Source organism: Martes martes (genome assembly GCF_963455335.1).
Source record: "Martes martes genome assembly, chromosome: 13".
In the NCBI taxonomy this organism is placed as follows: Eukaryota; Metazoa; Chordata; class Mammalia; order Carnivora; family Mustelidae; genus Martes; species Martes martes.
The window spans coordinates 45,801,029-45,822,372 of record NC_137901.1 but is presented as its reverse complement, the minus strand read 5'-3'; the positions used below and the strand labels follow the sequence as shown (position 1 = coordinate 45,822,372).

The following is a 21,344-nucleotide window of genomic DNA, read 5'->3' as shown; positions in this document are numbered from 1 at the left end:
CAGTGAGTCTTTGCTAGAAAAGGTTAGCAGAGAGTCCATGCCTACACACAGACCTGTGTACAGGGGAACACACACACACACACACACACACACACACACAAAAGAAACCCACAAAAATCTATTTTAAACAACTTGGCCATTAAGAAATCAGGAAACCATCGTTACTAAGAGAAAATCTGAATTAGAATTCAGAAACCAAGAGTGTATTTTAAGACCTCTAACCTGAAAGCGCTTTTCTTTTTTTTTAAGATTTTATTTATTTGAGAGACAGAGAGAGAGCACAAGTAGGCAGAGAGGCAGGCAGACAGAGATGGGGGGGGAAGCAGACTCCCTGCTGAGAAGAGAGCCCGATGCAGGGCTCTATCCCAGGACCCTGAGATCATGACCTGAGCCGAAGGCAGAGGCTTAACCCACTGAGCCATCCAGGTGCCCCAATGAAGGCACTTTACATTATAGTTTATAAACTAGGTTGTGAGAGCTCAAGACAGAGATTACATAAAGCAGACTTCTAAAGAAAGTTAAGATTACCTTTTTGTTTAGAAAGGAGAGTGATTTTCTTTTCTTTTCTTTTTTTTTTTTGCCCCTAAACCAACCTGTAAGACTTGAAAGAGTCTAAGTTTTACCTAAAAGACACACGTACTCACACGCAATTTATTGGCTGTAGCGTTACTAAGATGAGTTAAACTGTGTCCATAAATAAAGAAGTTACAGTCATCTACAAGAGCCCGGACACAGAAAGCATCTCAAGCTTCAGCCGGCTTTGCAGCTTCCCATTGAATCCCATGCGATGGTGCCTTTCAGCATAATAATGCAGCAAGCCCAGGATGCAGGAGACACAGAAATAATGTCAAAAGCAATTCCTCACATTTGGATCTCATCACATCAAGTGCAAATAGTGAACTTAAACATGAAAATGCAATTTGCTCCTTCTAAAGTATACATTTTTATCTCTTGCAAAACAAACAAACAACAACAACAACAACAAAAAAAACTTCCATTTCCAGCGCCTCAAGGTAAAGAGGATGGCATCTATCACAAGTGTGGAGAATGGCTGAAGGATTTAGGAGCAAATCTTTTCATAATTCTTCTTTTGGCGAGGAAGTGGAGTTATGAGTCACTCAAAATTCATAAAAATTATTAAGTTTACATCCTCACGGAAGATCTGCGCCCACTGTCTCTCTCAACTGTTCTGTCAGCATTGCGACCCAATACTACTGAGAACGGGGCTCTAGTTCAGGACATCCATCCACTTTGTGGCCTCGGTGCACCCCTGCAGAAAATGAAGCTACGTCCCAGTCAACAACACACGCACCCAAACCAACAAAACCCCACACAACAAAATAAAACCCTGATGGCTTCCATTGGAGTAAGCCTGTCATATCTGCACTGAATTCGGGGTACTCATTCTATCAGCATTCCTTCCTGTGATTGATTTTAAGAGGTACCTAAGTTCCTATTTCAGCAAGTTTACTCCAAATGATCAACTTGTGTGTTTGTGCCGGCTGGGCTCTATGACTGATTACACAGTCCCATGGAGATCTCCGTGAGGACCGGCTCAGCACCCACATCAGTGACCCCTCAAGGTAAGGAAGCCCCCACACAACAGTAAGCTTTCCTGCTTGATGAATGCCAGTCTTACAGCTCATCTAAACGGAGCCTATGGGCTTCCCGGTTTTCCTTCTTATTCTTCATGGAGGTCGGTGAGAAGTTATGAAACGTATTTTTCTAGTCCTCCCAGGGGCGAGGTCAGGGTCACGACGTGACCTCAGAAACACAGCAGTCCTGCACATTCAGACAGCCTGGTGGCACTGAGTATTAGGGCTCTCTGCCTGGTCTAACCCAAACTCTAGCATGCAGCGCAGAGCTGGGTCACTTGGGGGAAATGACAAGCAACGGATCAGGGGGAGAAAAATAATGGAATTTAATCACATAAATATATCCCAGGCACATGCCTCTTTTTCTACAGGCTGCCAAGCTCAGGTGAGGGCACAATGGTCTTACAAAACTAACCACTTAGAATTTACCACGGAGTCACCCACCCAGATATTTTGATCAGATTAAGTTACAGGATTCTGGACACACCCAGGGATTCTCATTCCCACCATGTCACTACTCCCCCAGGGGATGATTTCAAACAAACATACAAAAATATCTATCTGCGCACGAGATAGATGTCTTAGATGTGTGAGGAATGACCCCAGGAACAGTGTAGGCTCATGTGAAAGACTGTCACAGACTAATTAAGGACACTGCTGCCAAAAAGGGAAGGCTGACCCCGCAGTCTTATTTACACCATTTCCAGCCAGAGGGCTGTGAAGTGGATCCCCAGTGGGGACATTTCTATCTGAAACCCAAGGGCACCTGCATTAGGAAAACTGGTGTAAATGAATCCCTTCGCTCAATGACAAAAGGAAAGACACCAATACTTCAATTAGGGACGACAGGTGCCAACCTCTTGGATTCTGTGTAGCACTACGCAGTTACTTCCTGATTTGTTTATTATCGTTATTATTATTAGTTGCACTTCCATGCATTCAATTAGAGGGACATTTCGCGGCAAGAACAATAAGCTCTTTAGACAGAAGGTAGTGATTCAAAAATTGCAAAACTTCAGCTTTCAAAAATAGCCTCAGTGACCTCTTGCAGTACTCTGACCACTCCGCACAGCACGCAGGAGGCAACCCTGTGAAGAGTGAATTCTGGCAAAGTTCTCTCTTCACAGATGATGCACAGCTTAAGCTATAATGAGTTTTTGGGTTACAAATGCTGAACGCATTAATATTCCTTGATGATAATTATCACAGTATAAGCACCTTTCCCAATGTGAGTAGCATAAAGCAACTGAAGCAGCATTTTTACTACATTTGAAACAAGCTGGAAAATGGGATTTTCTACTCTTGTAACCTGAGGTCAACACGCATCAGGCATTGCATATTAAACACACCTATATATGAACCCTGGATCACTTTCCTTCTCTCTTATTCCATGTACACCGAGAGCTATCTCCTTGATAGGCACATGTGTGTGACATACATCGTTTCAAAATGAAATGCTATCTGCCCCCCCATCATATGAATCCTGTGTTTCTTCTTACGAGAATTATAAATAGCAAATAAGATCAGTAAGCTGTGCTTTACAGAGGAGATGTGCCTCTGTGCAGTTTGAACGAGTACTGTGGTCACTGGCTGCATATAAAACAGGACGAAAATTAGAATCAAGCAAACGGGCTCCTAGAAGAACCAACCACATTCCATACAAATCTCAACAAACCAGCAGCCTTTATCTTTACACCTTCAAAACTAACAGCACAGCGAGAGCACTGAAAGGTTTAAATGTGAATTCTGGCCCACCGATGTGATGACGGTAATGATGTCAGCATCATATTTACAGGCACTGTTTTTGCATAAGGATCCCAGAAGCCAATTGTCATTCCAGATTTAAAGAACAATTATTGCTATTTAGATAACGACTATCACATATGACGGGAAAGAATTGATAAAGACGATCCATTTGCGTCATATCAGTGTGGACAACAGTATCTATTAGTCAGTATTTGCCATCGCGTACCCAAAATAGACGCTTCATAGATTTTACTAAACCCCAACTGGATTGGATATTATGCTCGGAGTGGAATATAAACTGGTTTGCCCTAATCTCCCTTTCTTTTCCCCTCTAGTCAGTGAAAAAGAGAAAATGTTGATAATAAAGCCCCACTGATGCTAGGACAGCTTAAAATCATCACAAGGTAAGAGTCTCCTTTTTTTTTTTTTTTTAAACATACTATAACGTCTTTTTTAGTATTCTGTGTAAATAACCCCAAGAGCACTTTGACTTATTAACAGTGACAAAACGAAAGCCAGTTTGAACCCTGAATTCAAAGCATGTGAAATGACTCCGGTGTCGGTAGGTATGAATCGGCTAAGCTCATCTGCACCGGGGTACCCCCACACTTCATTTAGAAGAGATGCCACGCTACTACTACTTCAGGTTCTCTAACATCATTTTTACTTATGTACTGCAAAAATGTCTTCAAATCCCATCTGGATAGATGGCAGGGTTACGAGGGAACCTTTACTAAATATTTAACAGCACTATCGGCTTATTAAATACTATAATGCGAGAGCCATGAAAGCATGATATACAGTGCTCGCCTTTTTTTTTTTAGCGATGCTGGTGCTCATTTTGAACACTCACAAGCCCATTCATCAGTTGAACTGATGCATTTTAAAAAGTCCCCATTTACTAGCAGATAAATGTGGTTGGAGAACCTTTTTAGTGGAGAAATGACTGGAAATCTATTTGGTTCGACTGTGCAAAATTTGCTTTACTCTGGCGGGGAAACAAAAACAAAAACAAAAACAAAACCACCACCACCTCACAAAACATTTAAAAGGCGATTCTGACATAAATGCCAAAGCTAAAGGAACACAGTTTGAAATAAAAGTAGGGTATATTTTTGTTTACGAGAAAGTGTGTACACTAAAACAAGGCAATGGATTTGCAGGCAGCTGAGAGAGTACATGTCTTCCTCACATCTGGAAACAGTACCTCAAATACACATCATATAATGAGATTATCCATTGAGACCGTTGTTCTTGACCGTGACATTGTTGGCAGGGGACTTCATTGCAAGTATTCATGATTGCTCTTTTGAAAAAAAAAATTGAGTTAATAGAATTTTTACATATACTATGTTAAGATATTTCTAACTAAAACTATGCTATCTTTTTTAAAAAGTTAACCGGAATATTTTTTGCCTATTCTGGTGGGCAGAAAGTAAGAATTCTCTCTAAGATATTTCTAGTCACAAGGAGATATACTATAGGCTAATTTAAAGAAAACTCCCTTTCCACTAGAGGTTTGCAGAGCACGCATTTATCCTGTAAACACTGTAACAATGATTATCTGTCCTCCCCGTTCTCAGTGGAGACTCTTGCTTTTGAAAATGTCTTGTGGTGACTTACTAAATTCAGGCTATTTCAATTAGTATTACTGCACATTAAAAATTAATTGCATTACTGAGTGGATTAAGGTTTAAATTTCAATTCTACAGTATGTGCACTAGAAATGACAGCTAAAAATCAATGCTCTTTGGCCCACAGTCGGAAGTGTGTGCGGTCGAATAGCACGGAACTGGCGTCACTGGCCAAGCAGTTTTAAAAGACTTGATAGTTCCATGGAAGGTGTGTCAGCTCTAATTCTAGATTTTAGTTTGAATGCTGCACAGAAGCCCAGCCTTAGGAAAAAAAGAACAGACAAACAGCGGCACTAACAATTTGGAAAAACAAACGGGCCCAGGTACTAAAATTATGACAATAGAAAGATTAACAGTCGCCCCAAATTCGCATACAATTATCCCTAAACTAAAACCCTGCTCACAATTCTGTTTAATAAGGACAGAGGTTCTCTCACTTATATCTATGCTGGTTTTTTTTTATTAGTTATTGGGGAACAGTAGTTGGTTGGGGGCAGGAAATAAGCGGTTTTGTATAGAGATGTTACTAACACATACAATATTCATAATGACTTTAATCTGTGTTTTCAGGAGATCCAAGAAGACACTGCAAACACAAATCTTTCCCTTAGACAGTAATCCCCTCTCAGTACCCCCCTCCCCACCTCCCCCCCCCCCCGTGTAAATTATTAAACCTCTTTGGGGGAAGGGACAAATCAGCTGATCATCCCGACTGCAAATTTATAACACCTACACAAAATGTTTGAGAAGAAATGGGTCACTTTCATTCACAGTAAATTTGCTCTTCTAAGAAGATGAAGATGAAGAACATTACGAATGAAGTCAACAGCGTAAAGTAGCATCAATAAAGAATCACAAAGCCCCCAGGATATCTGAGCTTGGAACTGAACGGTGATTGGTATGCGCCTAAGAGGAAAAAACGATGCCTGCAATGTTCCTTAAGATCCCCTCTGTGTTGCACCGGTGGCCAACAGCAAGTTTGGCAGCAAGAGAGTAAAGAAGATGGGAAGTAATAATAACAATAAAAAGAATAATCTGGTGCAAATGGACCCCAAGGTGTAGTAGTCATCCCCGTGCAACAATCGCCCTTCATTGCAATTTACTGATGTTGCTTCATTACAATACAGCGTATAAAGGGGTGATGTGCAAAGTGCACTATTTAAAGCGACCTGCTTTGCAGCAGCACCTACCACCCTGGTAGGCACTGCTCAGGGAGGCACGTCAGACTGCTCGAAAGTGAAATTACCTGTACAAAGATTCAAAAGAGGCGCAACATGTGCACATCGTGGTGATAAATTTGAGGCGAGGAGGATAAAAGGGAGCAGGGGAAGTGTCTCCTTAGCGAAATAGTAAAGGCATCTCAGATGGATCTGAATTAACGCATTCTTTGCAAAGGTAACAACTTGCGGCTCTGCTAAAAGGAAAAGATAATGAATAGGACGGTTCCTGTTTGAAAGTACACACTGGCTTTTGGTTGCCTATGCCTCGTCTCCATAAGATCAACTAAATGTCTGCAGGTGAGATGCACATTCAGGTTCCTATTATTACAAGCGAAAAATGATTCGTTTTCTGAGTCTTGCCTGCTGTAGTTGAAAGTCTTACTTTTCAGGCAGCGCCCAGAAGGTGATGAAGCAGTGCGTTAAGGGGAAGAAAGAGATTCCTTCCCCACCAAGGATCACTGAGTATGTCATTGGTTAATTCTTGCTCTGTGCTCCTCATTAGCATTACTCTCAAGTTTCTGGTTATCATATCCGAAATATTAAGACATAATAACTACGAAGGTGCAGATAATTGGATATTAACCAGAACATACTTGACTGGGCAGGAGGTAGGGCCCTGCTTAAACTAATCCTGAAATATATTAATCACCAATTAATGAAGGGGTTTCAAATTCATTTTCTATTAGAGAACACCTCCGAGTATCTAAGCTTTTTCTAACAAAATGACTTGGAATAACAGGGTAGAAATAAGGACTATGACCATCTGATGATGTCTTGAATTAATTCCTTACAGCCTGTTGTCAGGGAATCATGAAAACTAAAGTTAAAACCCTGATACATTTTCAAAGTCTGATGGGAGGAGGAGGGGACACTTTTCAATGTTCAGGGGCCTTGGTTTAAATCCCAGATTTATCCCTTTAAGTGGCAGAGCCATAGCTAAACCTTTCAGCAGAGAGTTGTCACAATATTATCTGGGTCTTTCAGCCTAGGTAGACCTCTAGACCCCCGTCCAAACGACAAATGCACTCTTAAAATATAAAACCAATTAATGGGAGCCAGAGAAGTCCAGGCAAAGCATGCTTTATACACAGTAAACGTATGTGGTGAGAAGTTGATGAATATATTAAGGCATAAAAATCTTCACTACTTGGTGGTTGAAAAGTCATCACCGCTTAGATGGAAATAAAATAATGTCACGAAAAGAACAAGGGAAAAAGAGAAAAAGAAAACAGGAAGAAGCATGGAGAGAGAAGGAAAGTCCTATTTCTATACAACCCACATGGCTGTGAGGTTGACATTATAGCTATTATATTATATAACTATTCTATTCTAAGTAATAGAACAGGCGTTCTATTAGTTATAACAGTGGTTATAAAAGCTCCCACTAAGCTCCCTAGAAAAAAGCCATACTCCGTGGGTTAGAGAAATGGCCACAAAAATGCCATTCATCTTAAGGAAAAAAAATAAAATAAAATTTCCAAGTACATTCCTGTCACAAAGGGATTCTAGTATCTTTTCATACTTAAAAAGTGTATCTCCCAGATACTGTAAAAATGACTTCCATTTTTATGTCAGAGAAAACCATGTTTGGATTAATGCAATGTAAGCAAGAGATCGAAATGACACCAATTCCTCTGTTTTTTGTTTTTTTTTTTCCTGACTTTATTCACTTAATTTTGATGAAGACAGCAAGGAAACTCCTGTTCTCTCAGGGTTGGTTTTTTTTTTTTTAATTCTGTTGTTTACTGTCTTTAATTTTAATAATTCTTAAATAAGCACTCACAGCAGATGAACTCAGATACGCAGGCAAGTAGGCCCTTTTATCAACAATTTTGCCATAGAAATACACAAACATTTCAATGGCTCTTCATTAGCAAACAAATCAACAAGTGATATTTTAATGCATGACTTTATTCCATCTCTGTGGGGACTGTAGTTGAGAGTGTGATGTACAGTACAGAGAAAGGAATCATCAGCCACAGCGTCCCAGGGCTCTCTCCATTGAGGTCTTCGAAGCCTCTGCTTAAAGAGTGCATTTAATTGACTGATAGACAGTAGCTTCTTTGTTCACAGAAGACAGCGAAGTAATGGCAGCTTGAAAATCGTACCATCTATAGGGTCTCCTGAGACCAGTAACAGGGGGATATGTGTCAGGAATAAATAAATAATCTAATTATTAAGCCACTTCCTGTCAAGTTAACTCCAATTTGTTGGCTTTTGAAGGCAACAAAACGAGGCATTTTTCCTCATTATGCTTCTCTTTTTATACCAGTGGTAATCACAGGCGGATTAAAGGGTGCCTGATTGGTTTTTTTGTCAAGGAACTGAGAAGCAGCCAACAGTACAGAAAAACAGAGTTGGGTTTAGAAGAAATTTCATGCTTGTCTCCTTTCCAGCTCCCTAGCAGCCCACACGGCCGCCCCATACAGAGCTGCCAGCTGTACAGCAAATGTGTACCCCTCCAACTGAGGCCTACCGGGCCACAGGCGCCATCCTGAGAGCTGCGAGATACCTTGCAATCTTGGCAGGTAGCTACTGCTGTCATAGGCATAATTCTAAAGGTGACCTACGAAACCCCATCAGCTCACCAAATGCAACAATATGAGCAGCTGAAGTTCGACACCCACCCTCCATATTGGCTCCCTTTCTTTTGTTTGCTGCTACGAACGGCCCAGAAACTAGCAAATAACCTATGGAAATGGGTCCGCAGAGACCTTCTCCTTTCGTGCATCTGAAGGAGCTCGTGGAAACAGGCCGCGGCATGTCTGCATCAACGGGCGTGCGTGTGTGTGTGTGTGAGTGTATGGGCGGGTGGGTGGATGGGCAGGGGTCTGTCCTTTTGGGTCAACCGCCCGTGACTTTCGGTGCCCTCCGTTCAGAAATGTTTTTGCAGACTTCATTCAGAAGAGGATACCCACGTTGGAGAATGAGCCCACGGAGCGGGGAGCGAAAGGCAGATACACTTGCCGCCTGCTCTCCGGCAAGTCCAAAGGTGAGGACAAACCCGGAGCCAGAAGCCCCGCCAGTGGGTCTCAGGTGGTCCCATGGAACCATCCATCTGGCACAGACTCTCTTCCCAGCCTCTCTGTACGGAGCCCAGGAAGGAAGGCTGGCATCCAGGAATTCGGCTCAAGAACAACATTCTTCCGAGGCCTCTTTAAGGGCAGTGCGTTCTCATCAAAAGTCACAAGAAACAGAATCTTCAGTCTGTCTGCGGGCTGGATCAGAACCCTCTGGCTCAGGGAAAACGAACATGGACAGAAATGGCCGAAGGGGCCTTCTAAGGGGCTTGTCAGTTAGAAACTCCGCTCACTGCCAGTATTTTTTTACTCTTGTAAATCCAAGCTGCTAGATGCGGGCTAAAACACACCACCAGGCCAAACACCCCTGATTTCCTTTTAATAGCTTAACACCGAAATGGAAGAAACGGGCTCAGAGGCTTTCTTTCAAATTTGCTTCAGAAATAAGAACCCGAATCGTGAAGAGGAGCCCTTAAAAATGATCTTATTCCAGAAAGATGTTTTTTGTTTTCTTTTGTTTTGTTTTTTAAGTCTCCCCCCCCCTTCTTTTATCTGAAAATGTCTTTGTTTTTAGGAAACCTTTTCTGAGGAGAGGCTTGGTGCCACCTTCCCACAGCCCCACATTTGCACTCAGTAAAACAGTGGTGCTATGTTCGATTTATGCCTGCGTACGTCCTTTCTGAATACATCTTGAATTTTTGTTAAATTGCGCAGATAATTAAACCCTCTTCATATTTACAGTCTGCTTCATTGGTACCATGAATTCCGTTTTCAGTGACTGTCTGCAAATTCCCTCTCTGAACAATTTCATACTAAGCAATAACACTTCATTTTACATAAGTTTTATCTGATGTCCCCACACAGAGCCGCCAGCTGTACAGCCAATGTGCGGTTCTCAAACTGAGTCCTGCCAGGCCACGGGCTCCATCCTGAGATCTATCAGGCACCTTGCTGTCATTGGCAAGCTTTCCCTGCTATCACGGCGACCATCACTCCACACGGCACACAACTTAAAATCATCTGATTATTAGAATTTGTGGCCCACACTCCATTTTATCCTTTATTTAATCTATCCCCAGATCACACATTTGTTTAAATGTTTTGGCTGGTTTACAAATCATGCAGCCATCTGCACAGTAGGTGTGACACCATTTTTTTTTTTTAGACAAAAGTTACGTTACAAACAAAGATAAAGTCATTTGAAATGCTTTGATGTTTGTTATTCTGCCTGTTTCACTTGGACCAACTCTAAGAAATAAACAGAATTATCTGTGTAAATCGATGAACATCTATGAAAAACAACACCCAGCAGAATGCCGAGCTTGCTCCATTACCTACGTTAATATCATGACAGCTGAGGAGAGATGACCTGGCCCACTTCTCATCTCTCCTGTACAGATGGCTATTAAAGAGAAAGTATCCCTTTTGTATGGTCCATGTAGAAACCCTTTATGGGCTTTTCAAATAAGCCAGCATTGCCCACATGAGGGTAGCTTTCTGTTACCATTAAACTGCCCAGATTTCATCTTTTTTAATCCAGCTCTTGATGAAATAAGCCAGTATTTCATCATATTTAACACCAAATGCTTGTTTCTTCATTCCCTGAGTTTTGTAAGCCATCAAATGATGACTTAGAGTTCAATAGTCTTCTCGTTTAGAATTAAGGCAAACTCCACAGAACCTAATGACTTTGGGTTTCTTAGGGTAGTGCAGATAAACACACACACACACACACACGCATTATTGTTGATTCATCTCTGTTCCTTTTTAAAAAAACAAAAACAAAAAAACAGCCAATGAAAGCCAAGCATTTAAAGAGCAACACATCCCTTTATCCTCCTATGCAGAGATCCCTATCTTTGGATATGTCCCCTTAAGACATATAAAATCCAAAACCACTATAGACCTCAAAATATTGGTTTTCGTCTATTGTAAAGCAAGAGCACTCAAGCTGAAATGTTTCAGAAGTGATACTGAATGTCACAAAACTATAATGAAGATTAGTCACATAGCACACCATCCACCAAAGAAATGGAAGGGAAAGAATGCCATTTGTGACCTTGGGCCTCCAACAAATTGCAGAACACATGAATGTCACTTGCCACAGCAACAGACTAAAAATTCACCCAGTGCACAAACCTGATTTATGCATTCTTTTTGCCTTGATATCAGTGATGTATATCACATGGTACATAACACATGGGGTATATATCTTCCCACGTGCACTGCAGAAGACTTGAATCTTTTCGTGGTCTTTTAAAAATTGTAATTCAGAAGCCCTGAGTATTCGAGATTTGGACAAAAAGAGTCAATATCTTTCCATCAGTGTTTTCCTATTAGTTGTCATCTATAGTTCCAAATTCTAGTTTTGCTTTTCCAAGAGAGAAATAAATACATTTGCTTTCCACAAATACCCTTAAGCATCACCCTTGACCCTGTTAGGGCACATCTATTAGTGACTATTTGTGGACTTCCCCCTTTTCTTTTTTTTTCCACAAAACGGGGTGCTCCACCACCTTGGATACAAATTTGCCATTGTAACCCTGATCTTTCAGATCAGATGAAAAATACAGAAACCCCAAAGCTTATTAAGTAATCATTTCTAAGTTGGTCTTTAAAAATAATTCTTAAGTACATGGTTTATACCCATTCCCTTCATAGTCTCCATCTGAGAACCTGGAAAGGGAGGCCTGGAAATGGTCATAGCTAGATCCTGACCCCTTGTCCTCCAAAGTCCATGAGTGTAGCAATCAGTTCCAAGGATAATGGTATTTCTCCTCTTTGATCATTTCTTTGTCAAGTGGACTGGCCCTCGATGGTGGAAGTACCGCCGGATGTCTACCACCAGCCGCTTGCAATTTGCTCACTATGTTTCATGAGACAGTTGTTTGTGGCTGTTTGGAACACATTTGTCTCTTTGGGGATTTAGATGCTAGTTGCAATGCCAACCTCCATAGTGATCGAAATTTCTTTCTAACTAAAATAGATAATTAGAGGCTGGTAATTATTGGTCAAGAATTATCAGAGTGAAAAAATTAAGCTTCTCATAAATAGTTCTTGGCAATGTCATCTCTTTATATTATCACATGCCTAACAGCCCTTTATTCAGAGCACTTACAAATTTACTCTACTGCTGTTGAACCTCATAATTTTATATGAGGCAATTCCTTTGCTGGGTTAAACACATTTAAAGTCCCTGGTTTCATCTCTGTCTGAGCTAATCCATACCAAATAATAATAACAACAGAAATCTCAAAGAGGAAAATAACCATAAATATTTACTATGCTGATAGAGACGGGGAAAATGAATTAAAAGACATACTACACAATGGCTTCTTTCTGTACACTCGGGTCAAAAGCCAACGTAAACTATGTGAAAGGAACAAAGGAAGACAAGAAAAAATTTCTCATCTGTGCAGACTTGAAAAGAGGGAAATCTTTTCCCCAGGAAAGCTGTTAAAATGTTTTGTAGCTCTTTTTGTGCGTGTGTGTAAAGAAGAAAAGAAACCCCTAAATAGTCACTGGTCTGATTTCTTACTGAAACTGTGTCAAAATGTGGTGGAGAGTAAGGTTTTCTTTCTTTCCTTAATAGACATAAGTCAAATCCCCGATGCATTTTTATTGAGTAATTATTCCTGCGACTCAGACCATGTGTCCACACTTAGCTGCAGAAGGGCAGTTCGGCAGAGCGTCTCCAGGTGTGTACCTGGTAGAAACATTGATGGTTTTCCTCTCACAAATGTCCCTGGCCAACAGCCTGAGACCAGCGCTTCCAGAAAGAAGCATGGAGGTTGTCCGACATCGCGACTGCGTTAAACACGTGTGCTACAGAGGAGCAAACGCACATGACTTGGTTAAAGAAGGAACTTAAAGTTACACCTCGTTGGGTCATCTGCAGACCTCATTCTCCATCAGGTGACATAATCTTTCCTCCAGACTGATTGAAATGTGGAATGAAATCTGCAAAAACACTGTATCCCCTCTTAACAAAAAGAGTTAAGAGGCTTTTCAGATAGCCTCTAATCCTTCTTCCCTGCTAAATGTCTAGTTGAGATTATTTTTTGATTAGACAAAAAACATACAGACACACACAACCTAAAAATACCTACCCTCAATGGAGGTATTTTAGTCAACAAAATAATGCTGCCTGCCTCATTTGAAAGCCTAAGTATCACACTGGGATTTTAAAAAAGGATATCTTAGCCTTTGTGACATCCTCCCATTATGCATTCTCTTTCTGTAGATATTAACAACACGACTGGAGTTTAAGGACTTGGATGCATGGTCAACAGATAAAACAATTAAATGGATGCTATTCATTTGTTTAGGCCTCAAGTGTGAGAGAATTACATATTTTATTATTAAAAATAGCATGAATATTAAATAACTAGGCCCTCTGCGGAAAGGAATAGAATTTGCTTCTCTGATGGAAGGTGAATTGTTAAATGCTCAGATCCCAAGAGGAACTGAGTGTCACATTAATCCACCATAAGGTGGAGGGAGAAAGCCCTGGGAACACACTAATGTTGCAAGAAGTATAAGAGAACTACAAAAGGAAAGGTATAAAGCAATTTGAAAAGAAGGACCAGGACAAACCAACGAATGTTATGGCCAAATGATACTAAAATTGGAAAATCACAATAGTCCTCTCACTGCTCAACATTCAATTCTGATTTGACATATTCAAAAGAACATGAGTATCATGGTGAAATTATATTCAGTCTGTTCCTCTGGTTCCCCGGGCTAAATAATAAAATCCAGAACCAAAGGTAAGTTTATGTAGAATAAAACCATACAGAAGCAGAGCCGACAACATTTTGCTAAATTTTCCATCAGGTGCAAATTCCGAGAAATGTTTTCACTGAAGCCCACATAAAATAGTAACATGAAGCAGAATCGTGAATGACTGCCACCAATAAACTCTACTCAAGAAATAAAGAGATGGAAAATATTAGCATTTATCATGGCAAGAAGTATTCATGCTTCCTAACCCATGCCCCACCCCCTCCCCGAAAAAAAAAAGCAGTTTCAAAAGTTTATAAAGATTATCTGTTTGGAATCCAAAATAGAAGAAAATTGCAAGGAAACACATTATTCAAATCTCTCTTACATGTTGTCGTTATCTGCTAGACACTCAGTAAAGCTGTCACTGTTATTCTACCACGTTGGAGAATAGGATATTGAATGCATAAGAAAACCACTAATAACATCAGTACTTAAATCTGGAAAATATAGAAATAAAGTGATCAAAATTTTCGCTGTTGTGTGCAAGTTCTCCCTTTGCACAATTCTGTACTTATATAAGCAATAATCCTCCTAAAGACCCATCATTTGAAAACTCTAAAGCAAATTCTATTGAAAAACTATTAATCAATTTTCTAACATGCTTTTGAATTTATCTTTATTAATTTCTACAAGAGCATTAGGAGTTTTGATATGGTTTTGATATGGCTTTTAATGATCAGTAATGATAGCTGGAGCCACGCTTCCACTGAGCATTCCTAGAATGCTTCTGATTAGTGTATAATAAAACTTGTTTACTCCTGAAAACAAGTTCAGAGTCTAAAATGCTGAATTTTCTTTCCTGTTTTAGAGTTTGGTAATAGGAGAGCATGAGGTTAATTGGACTTTTTAGTATTATATCACAATTATTTATGGTATTATAAAATACCATCAAATGAGGATGAAATAAAAAAAACTCTCATAGTATAAAAACACAAATGAGTAACAAAAATAGCATAAAGTAATAACAATTGTCATTTTACTAGTTGAAAAAGATCTGCTTGATAAAGTTTAATTGGCTGGTTAAACTCTTAGTGTTATTACCAAGTGCTTATCAAATTAAAAAACATAGGAGGTAACCTCAAAGGAATTAAGGGATAATGGGACAATATGAATAACTGAAAAAATTATCCTTTTAGCTTGAGCCCATATGATATATGAAAAATCCCTGAAAACACTGGCCGAGAGTGACTACAGAGATCTTCACCCAAACAGCTTTCATAAAGATGTGTGTAAAATTTTGGAGGGAAATAAAAAGTGATTACTGAGTTCTTTACATGATCTTTATGATCATGATTATTTCCACGCTGTTGAAACCATACATATAAAATGATCTTATGGCAATTTAAATTATTTATGTTTCCCTATCACAAAAACTCACCACTTTAGATTTTGATACAAAGATGCTTAAGCAACACACAGCAGTGCCATTACCATAATAACTTCTGAAATTAAAACCTGTCTAAAACTCTATGGAAAGCTAACATCCAGTTCATTAACCATTCCTGTTAGTTTTCAATAATGCAAAAATGATTAGAAGTTTAATTTGTTAATCACCTGTGTTTTGACTGGCAGTAGATATACAATCCTCTGCAGAAGTCTAAACTAGCCCTTGCAGAAAATAAAATGTGCTAATGTCTTATCAGGCCTAATAATAGTAATAAAAATCAATCATGCCTAGGTAAAACATTGATGGCTGAACAATTAATTCATCTTTAACTCTGTTTAATTATATAGGCATTGATATACACAAGGAGGAAAAAGAGCTATCTGTAATAAGGTTTAGTGTCACTCACCAATCATGTGATTTGCAACATGAACCTGAATATCCCATTCATTGTAGAAAACCATCTGACACTTGATGCACTGATAGGTCTTCTTCTGAGAAAATAAGTATAAATAGAATTACTTAGACGCATACACTTTTTATTGTTTTCTTTAAGAACAAAGACAAAAACAAAAGCCCAACCCTACTCACATTTTTTTGAGATGCAGGTCTTTTTTTTTTTTTTTTAAGATTTTATTTATTTATTTGACAGAGATTACAAGTAGGCAGAGAGGCAGGCAGAGAGAAAGGGGGAAGCAGGCTCCCCGCTGAGCAGAAAGCCCGATGCGGGGCTCCATCCCTGAGATCATGACCTGAGCCAAAGGCAGAGGTTTAACCCACTGAGCCACCCAGGTGCCCCGAGATGCTGGTCTTAACCTGTGTTGCTGTCCAAGCTTCTGTGTGTGTGGGTCTGCTGGAGCAAAGTTCCGTGAGTGGCTCACTAAGACTCTGTGGTTTGATCTCAACACTATACTTTAGTTACAAACAGTTGGAAGAAATGGAGGCACATAATTATGGCGTAATATATTTTTAAGTTAGATTCCTAAGCACAAAAACAGAAGTTAGCATTAAAGAAAATTCTGGAACATGTGGCTGACTTTCAGAAACTGATGTCTTTGTAGATCCAGACCAAAATGTCTGTGAGTCACTTCTAGATATCCCTTAGTAAAGTGGCCAATAAGATTTGCAGGATTTCGCTAAGAGATTCAGCGATTATAATTCTTAGCTGAAGTCTAAAATTTGGATGTTTCAGAAGTTGTTAAACAGTAGCCTTTAAAGACATATTTTCTCCTATAAAGACATCATACCATACTGAACATTCTAACATCCTTTTATCATTTTACATTACAGTCCTGGCAAGTGGAGAAAGCAGGATTTATTAATTCTTGAATCATAAATAAAGAAACTGAGGCCCAGGGAAGTAGAAAGATTTGTCTGATGCCAGAGTGCCCTAGAGCTGAGAAGAGAAATAAGTTCTCTTGATTCTAAATGCTAGGCTATCAGATAAAAGCAGCCTTTATGACTTCACATCTTTATCATTGTGTCCCCTATATGGCTCAGTACATATAAGATGAACTCAATAAATAAAGTATTGGTTATGTTTTCCAGAATACAGCTACATAAACTCCTTTACGATGAAACCTGATACTTATAATTAAAAACCATCTTGGAAAACAAAATAAACCATTTTGAAATCTCCCAAATGTGAGAAAATGACATTTATAAAATGACACTTTGTTAAGGCATTCTTACAGGATTATCATTTCATTTGCAGTTGTATAAAATTGTTTTCACTAATGGAAGCAATAAAAAATATCAGTCTGTAAATTGCCATTAATTTTAAAGAACTCGACAGAATCAAAGTCAAGCACAAAAATTTAGCATCACTTCATAAGCCATTAAAATTACAAATGCTGTTAATGTGAGATTTTCTTAATTATCATCACTTAATGTAGTATTAACTTCTGCAACACAGGATAGTAGTATTCCCCATAAAGCACAGAAGAGCTGGCCTATTTCCAATGGAACCTTTCTAAATTATCTAGCAGGCTTTGTCCATTAGGCATATCGTGAATTGAGTGTGTTGAATCTAAATCTAATACTGAGTTGAAAACCCTGACGATCACCAAGGAAGATTTACTGCGCTGAGCTGTTTACAAGATGCTTTTGATGGTGACATATAGAGCAACATGTGTTGCGTAAATAACATCTATCCCTTTTTTAACAATATTTCCCTTTAGAACTAGTTAGAAAATATTTCTTACTCCCAGATGACCTACATTATATATTGTTTATTAGCATACTTCTAGCATTATTCCTGATATGTGACCTTGCTGAAAAACAAAGAAACATAAACTTAATGGCTAGTCTTTTCTCTTGTTAGCACAGTAAAACATACAATATGTCGAAAACTGTCTCCAAAAATGATGACTGATGGATATGTTGGTGGCGTATACTAGGACTTTTTTTCTCCTGGTCTAATAATAAAGAATAAAATCACTTGACAAGCCAAAATAATAAAATACCAGCACTTACTACTACCTTCCAAATGAACTGACATATCTGATGATCTATGCACAGAAGTTTTCTTTTATCACTGGAAGAAAATGCTTTTGTCACTGCTGATAATTCAAATACTAATTCTACTCTTAAGACAGTGTCTAAAATGTTACGTTCTATTCTTATTAACGAAGTCATGTTCTTATTTATAAGCTCCTCGATTTGGGGCTGAGTGAAGTAAGAATTTCATGTTATCAAAAACAATGTACCATGATCTTAAAATGCTGTAGTTTGAACTTTGCCTCTGCACACAGCCCACACTTCCCAAATACAAAGCAATGACATGTAAATTGGGATGTGTTAAGGTGTTTTTTCAAAGCCATGATAGAAAATTCATTTTTACCTTCTATTTCTTTTCTAAAAAGGAATTTTAAATGACCTTTAAAGCATCTTTATTACAATTATAGACTCTTAGCAAAATATGTGAGAGACCCCTGCCCACCCATACACCATCTTTAAGTAAAGTGATTATAACCTCTGAACAATGCTGGTTGGCCTTGGGGAGCTCAATCGCTTGGAGGTAAATCCACTCCAGCTCTGTATGGCTGAGTTTGTAAGGGACTTCTTCCTAATTCTAGACCCAAATCTGCTTTTCTGCTACTTTCAGTTATAGGTCCCAACTCTAGGCTCAGGAGCTACAAAGACCAGGTCAGATCCCTTGTCTAAAAAGACAATTACGTTACCCCTTTTTCAGACTGAGAACAGAGGGATGCTGTAAGAAACACTTTGAACAATTTTCACCATCCTGGTTCCTCTCTTCCAGGTCAACCTTTTAAGAAACAGAAACCCAAATGAAGCACAGTACTCCGGGGTTGTCTTGACCCATAAGGAGTACAGGAGGACTGTCACCTCCCTTAGGACAGTTACTTCCATTTATATAGAAGACAACAACAACAAAAAAGTCAAGTGAGATCATTTCTTCTAAAAGCATATAACAGTAGAAACAGAACTTCCATTGTTTGGGCCCCAGATTGGCCTTTATCAACGCTTAAGTTGTCAATTTACTTGAAATGCTAATTTAGTACAATTTTTAAAAGAGACTTTTTTTCATTAGCCTTTTTTAATGTGCTACTTGGGAGTGGGGTTGTCATTTCCTGATTGTTCTCTTTTGTTTTCTGATACTGATAGATGTAATTATCAAGGATACAACTTTTTCCCAGCACCTCATTATTTTTGATTGATTTTGAGAACAATTTAAATGTGCCTTTTTGACATTCTTGTTTTTAGTTATACTCTGGTTAAGGTACTCAGAGACTTTCAGAAAAGAGCATCTCATAAATTAAAAAAAATGATTAGGATCTTTAATAATGTATACTTTAAAAAAAACATTATTCTGATTAGCCCCTCTCCCCCCCCCCTCAAACTACATTCCATTAGGACTTAGGCTTCACATTGAGCCTCAGCAAGCAAAAAAATAACATAAAATAATATATACTTTGCAGTTATAAATTGCTTTGATTTTTTTAAACAAAAAAATCTGACTTTAAGAAAACTGACTATAAATAAAAATCATTGCATTCATAGTAACCCTTAAAACCAGAAAAGGGAAAAAAATCTTAGTTGCCACCATTGGAAGTGACTATTACATAAATCTCTTATTCTGAAAATTAGTAATTAAAGGCACAGAAGCACTAAGCTTTTTTAGGAGGAAATGTAGTTCATGCCTATTTGATGAGGAAAAGTTCTTTAGGAAAGACTCTCTGTAGAAGGGAGGACAGAATTAGAAATCCACCATTTTGCAATGCCAAATAAAGGAGCCCAGGATACCCACTAATGGATGCTAAAACTCTTAAGAGAAAGGTTATTCTGGAGATACTCAATTTTTATCCTTTAATAAGTACAAAGAGAAAGATGTACCTTTACAGTGGATTTATTTGGGAGTAATCACTGCAACCAGACTACTTAGCTTAATATTACTACTAATAAAATAGCCTGGCATTATGTGTCTCTCATTGTGATGTGATATGGAGTATAATACATCATAATAAAGTACTCTCATCTAAAATGTATACCTGAATCTAATCAAGCTTTTGGACAAGCAGTCCAGTTTTCAGGAAATTCAGGGACAGAGGAACAAGCAGTATCCAGGGGGAGGGGAGTACACAGATCCAAAGTATTCTTCAACATCAATCAAAAATATTCTTAGCCTGTTATCTTCAAAAAGCCAATGTCACAGAGGGGGAAAAAGGTGGGAAGATTGTTCTCAGGTGAAAGGGACTAAAAGGACAACTAATAAATGTAGTGTGTGTGTAAAAGTAATGTGTAGATTCTGATTTGGGGAGAAACAGCTAAAAAGGTTTCTGAAGAGATTGAGGAAAACTGAATTTCAGCTGGTTATAAAATGATATTGGGTAATTACTACTGTTAACTTTCTTGGATGTGACAGTGGTATTATGGTTATGTGGATAAATATCCTTTTTGTTAGGGGAGACATACTGGATATTTAGGGGTGAAGTGGTATGATGTTTACAATTTACCTCCAGATATTCAGAAAAAAATAGTCAAATACAGATAAAGTAAATGTAGTTAAATGTTAGCAATTATTTAAGGTACATGCTTAAATATTTTCATAACAAAAAGTGGGAATAAATGGATAGAATAATTCATAATATGTCATTTTTTAAAACACTAAACATAACCTGATTAAACCCACCCCTTTGGTTCATTTTAAACCCCCACACTTGATGTACACCCAAAATGATCTGTGATGAGGTGTTACAAACATCTTTGCAAAATTTTTTTGTATTTTTTGTGAGGGTTTTTCTTGCTTACTTGCTTTTTATAAATCTAATGTATAAACTCTAAGAGGTCAAAAAACCATAGCTTATATTCATTTCTATCATAAAGAAATAATAGTTTCCTCCAATTGTCTATAAAGTCTATAAAGAGCTCATATACATAAAATTCACTTGCAACAAAACTGTGAGAGCTGATAAAGGAGGGATTATTATCCTCATTTACAGATGAAGTGACATGTACTAATTCATTCGGATTATGGATACCAGAACTAAGTCTGGTACCCCACCCTGCCTCCCACTTACTGGGTTTTAGCACAGTTTATACTGTGATCATTTGCAGGTAAACATACAGTGGCATTTTGGGCACATTTTGAAAGAAGACTTTCCTTACAATTATGTGATGCTTTGGGCTTTGACAATGCCAGGGATGGTATCAGAGTGAGAAAACCCTCCCTAGCCACCTTCAGCATAAGCTTCCAGTACCAGGCCTTTAACTAAAATCCAGAGGGCGGAAATGGCTTCCATCCAAGTCCTCTATTGGACTTCAAGATTTTCTTTTCTCTCTCAGTGTCCTGAGATTTTCTTGCCATGTTCTTAACCATATATTTTTGTTTATCAGTCCTACTGAAAACTGAAAGAACAATTTCAGTCTGAGAGCTTATGGTATGTCTCCAATCCTGAAAAATTTCTGCTATTGTTTGCTTCAGTTTTCTTCAGTTTCTA

The 21,344-nt window shown here is 38.6% G+C and overlaps 1 protein-coding gene across 1 annotated transcript in view; it reads right to left on the bottom strand.

Moving 5' to 3' along the window:
* ZNF521 (zinc finger protein 521) overlaps window positions 1–21,344 on the bottom strand; it is a 275,165-nt gene that overhangs the window by 113,926 nt on the left and 139,895 nt on the right. The window contains exon 5 of the mRNA XM_080821879.1: window positions 15,794–15,878. Coding sequence (XP_080678005.1) covers window positions 15,794–15,878 — 85 coding nt within the window. The remainder of the gene's footprint in view (window positions 1–15,793; window positions 15,879–21,344) is intronic.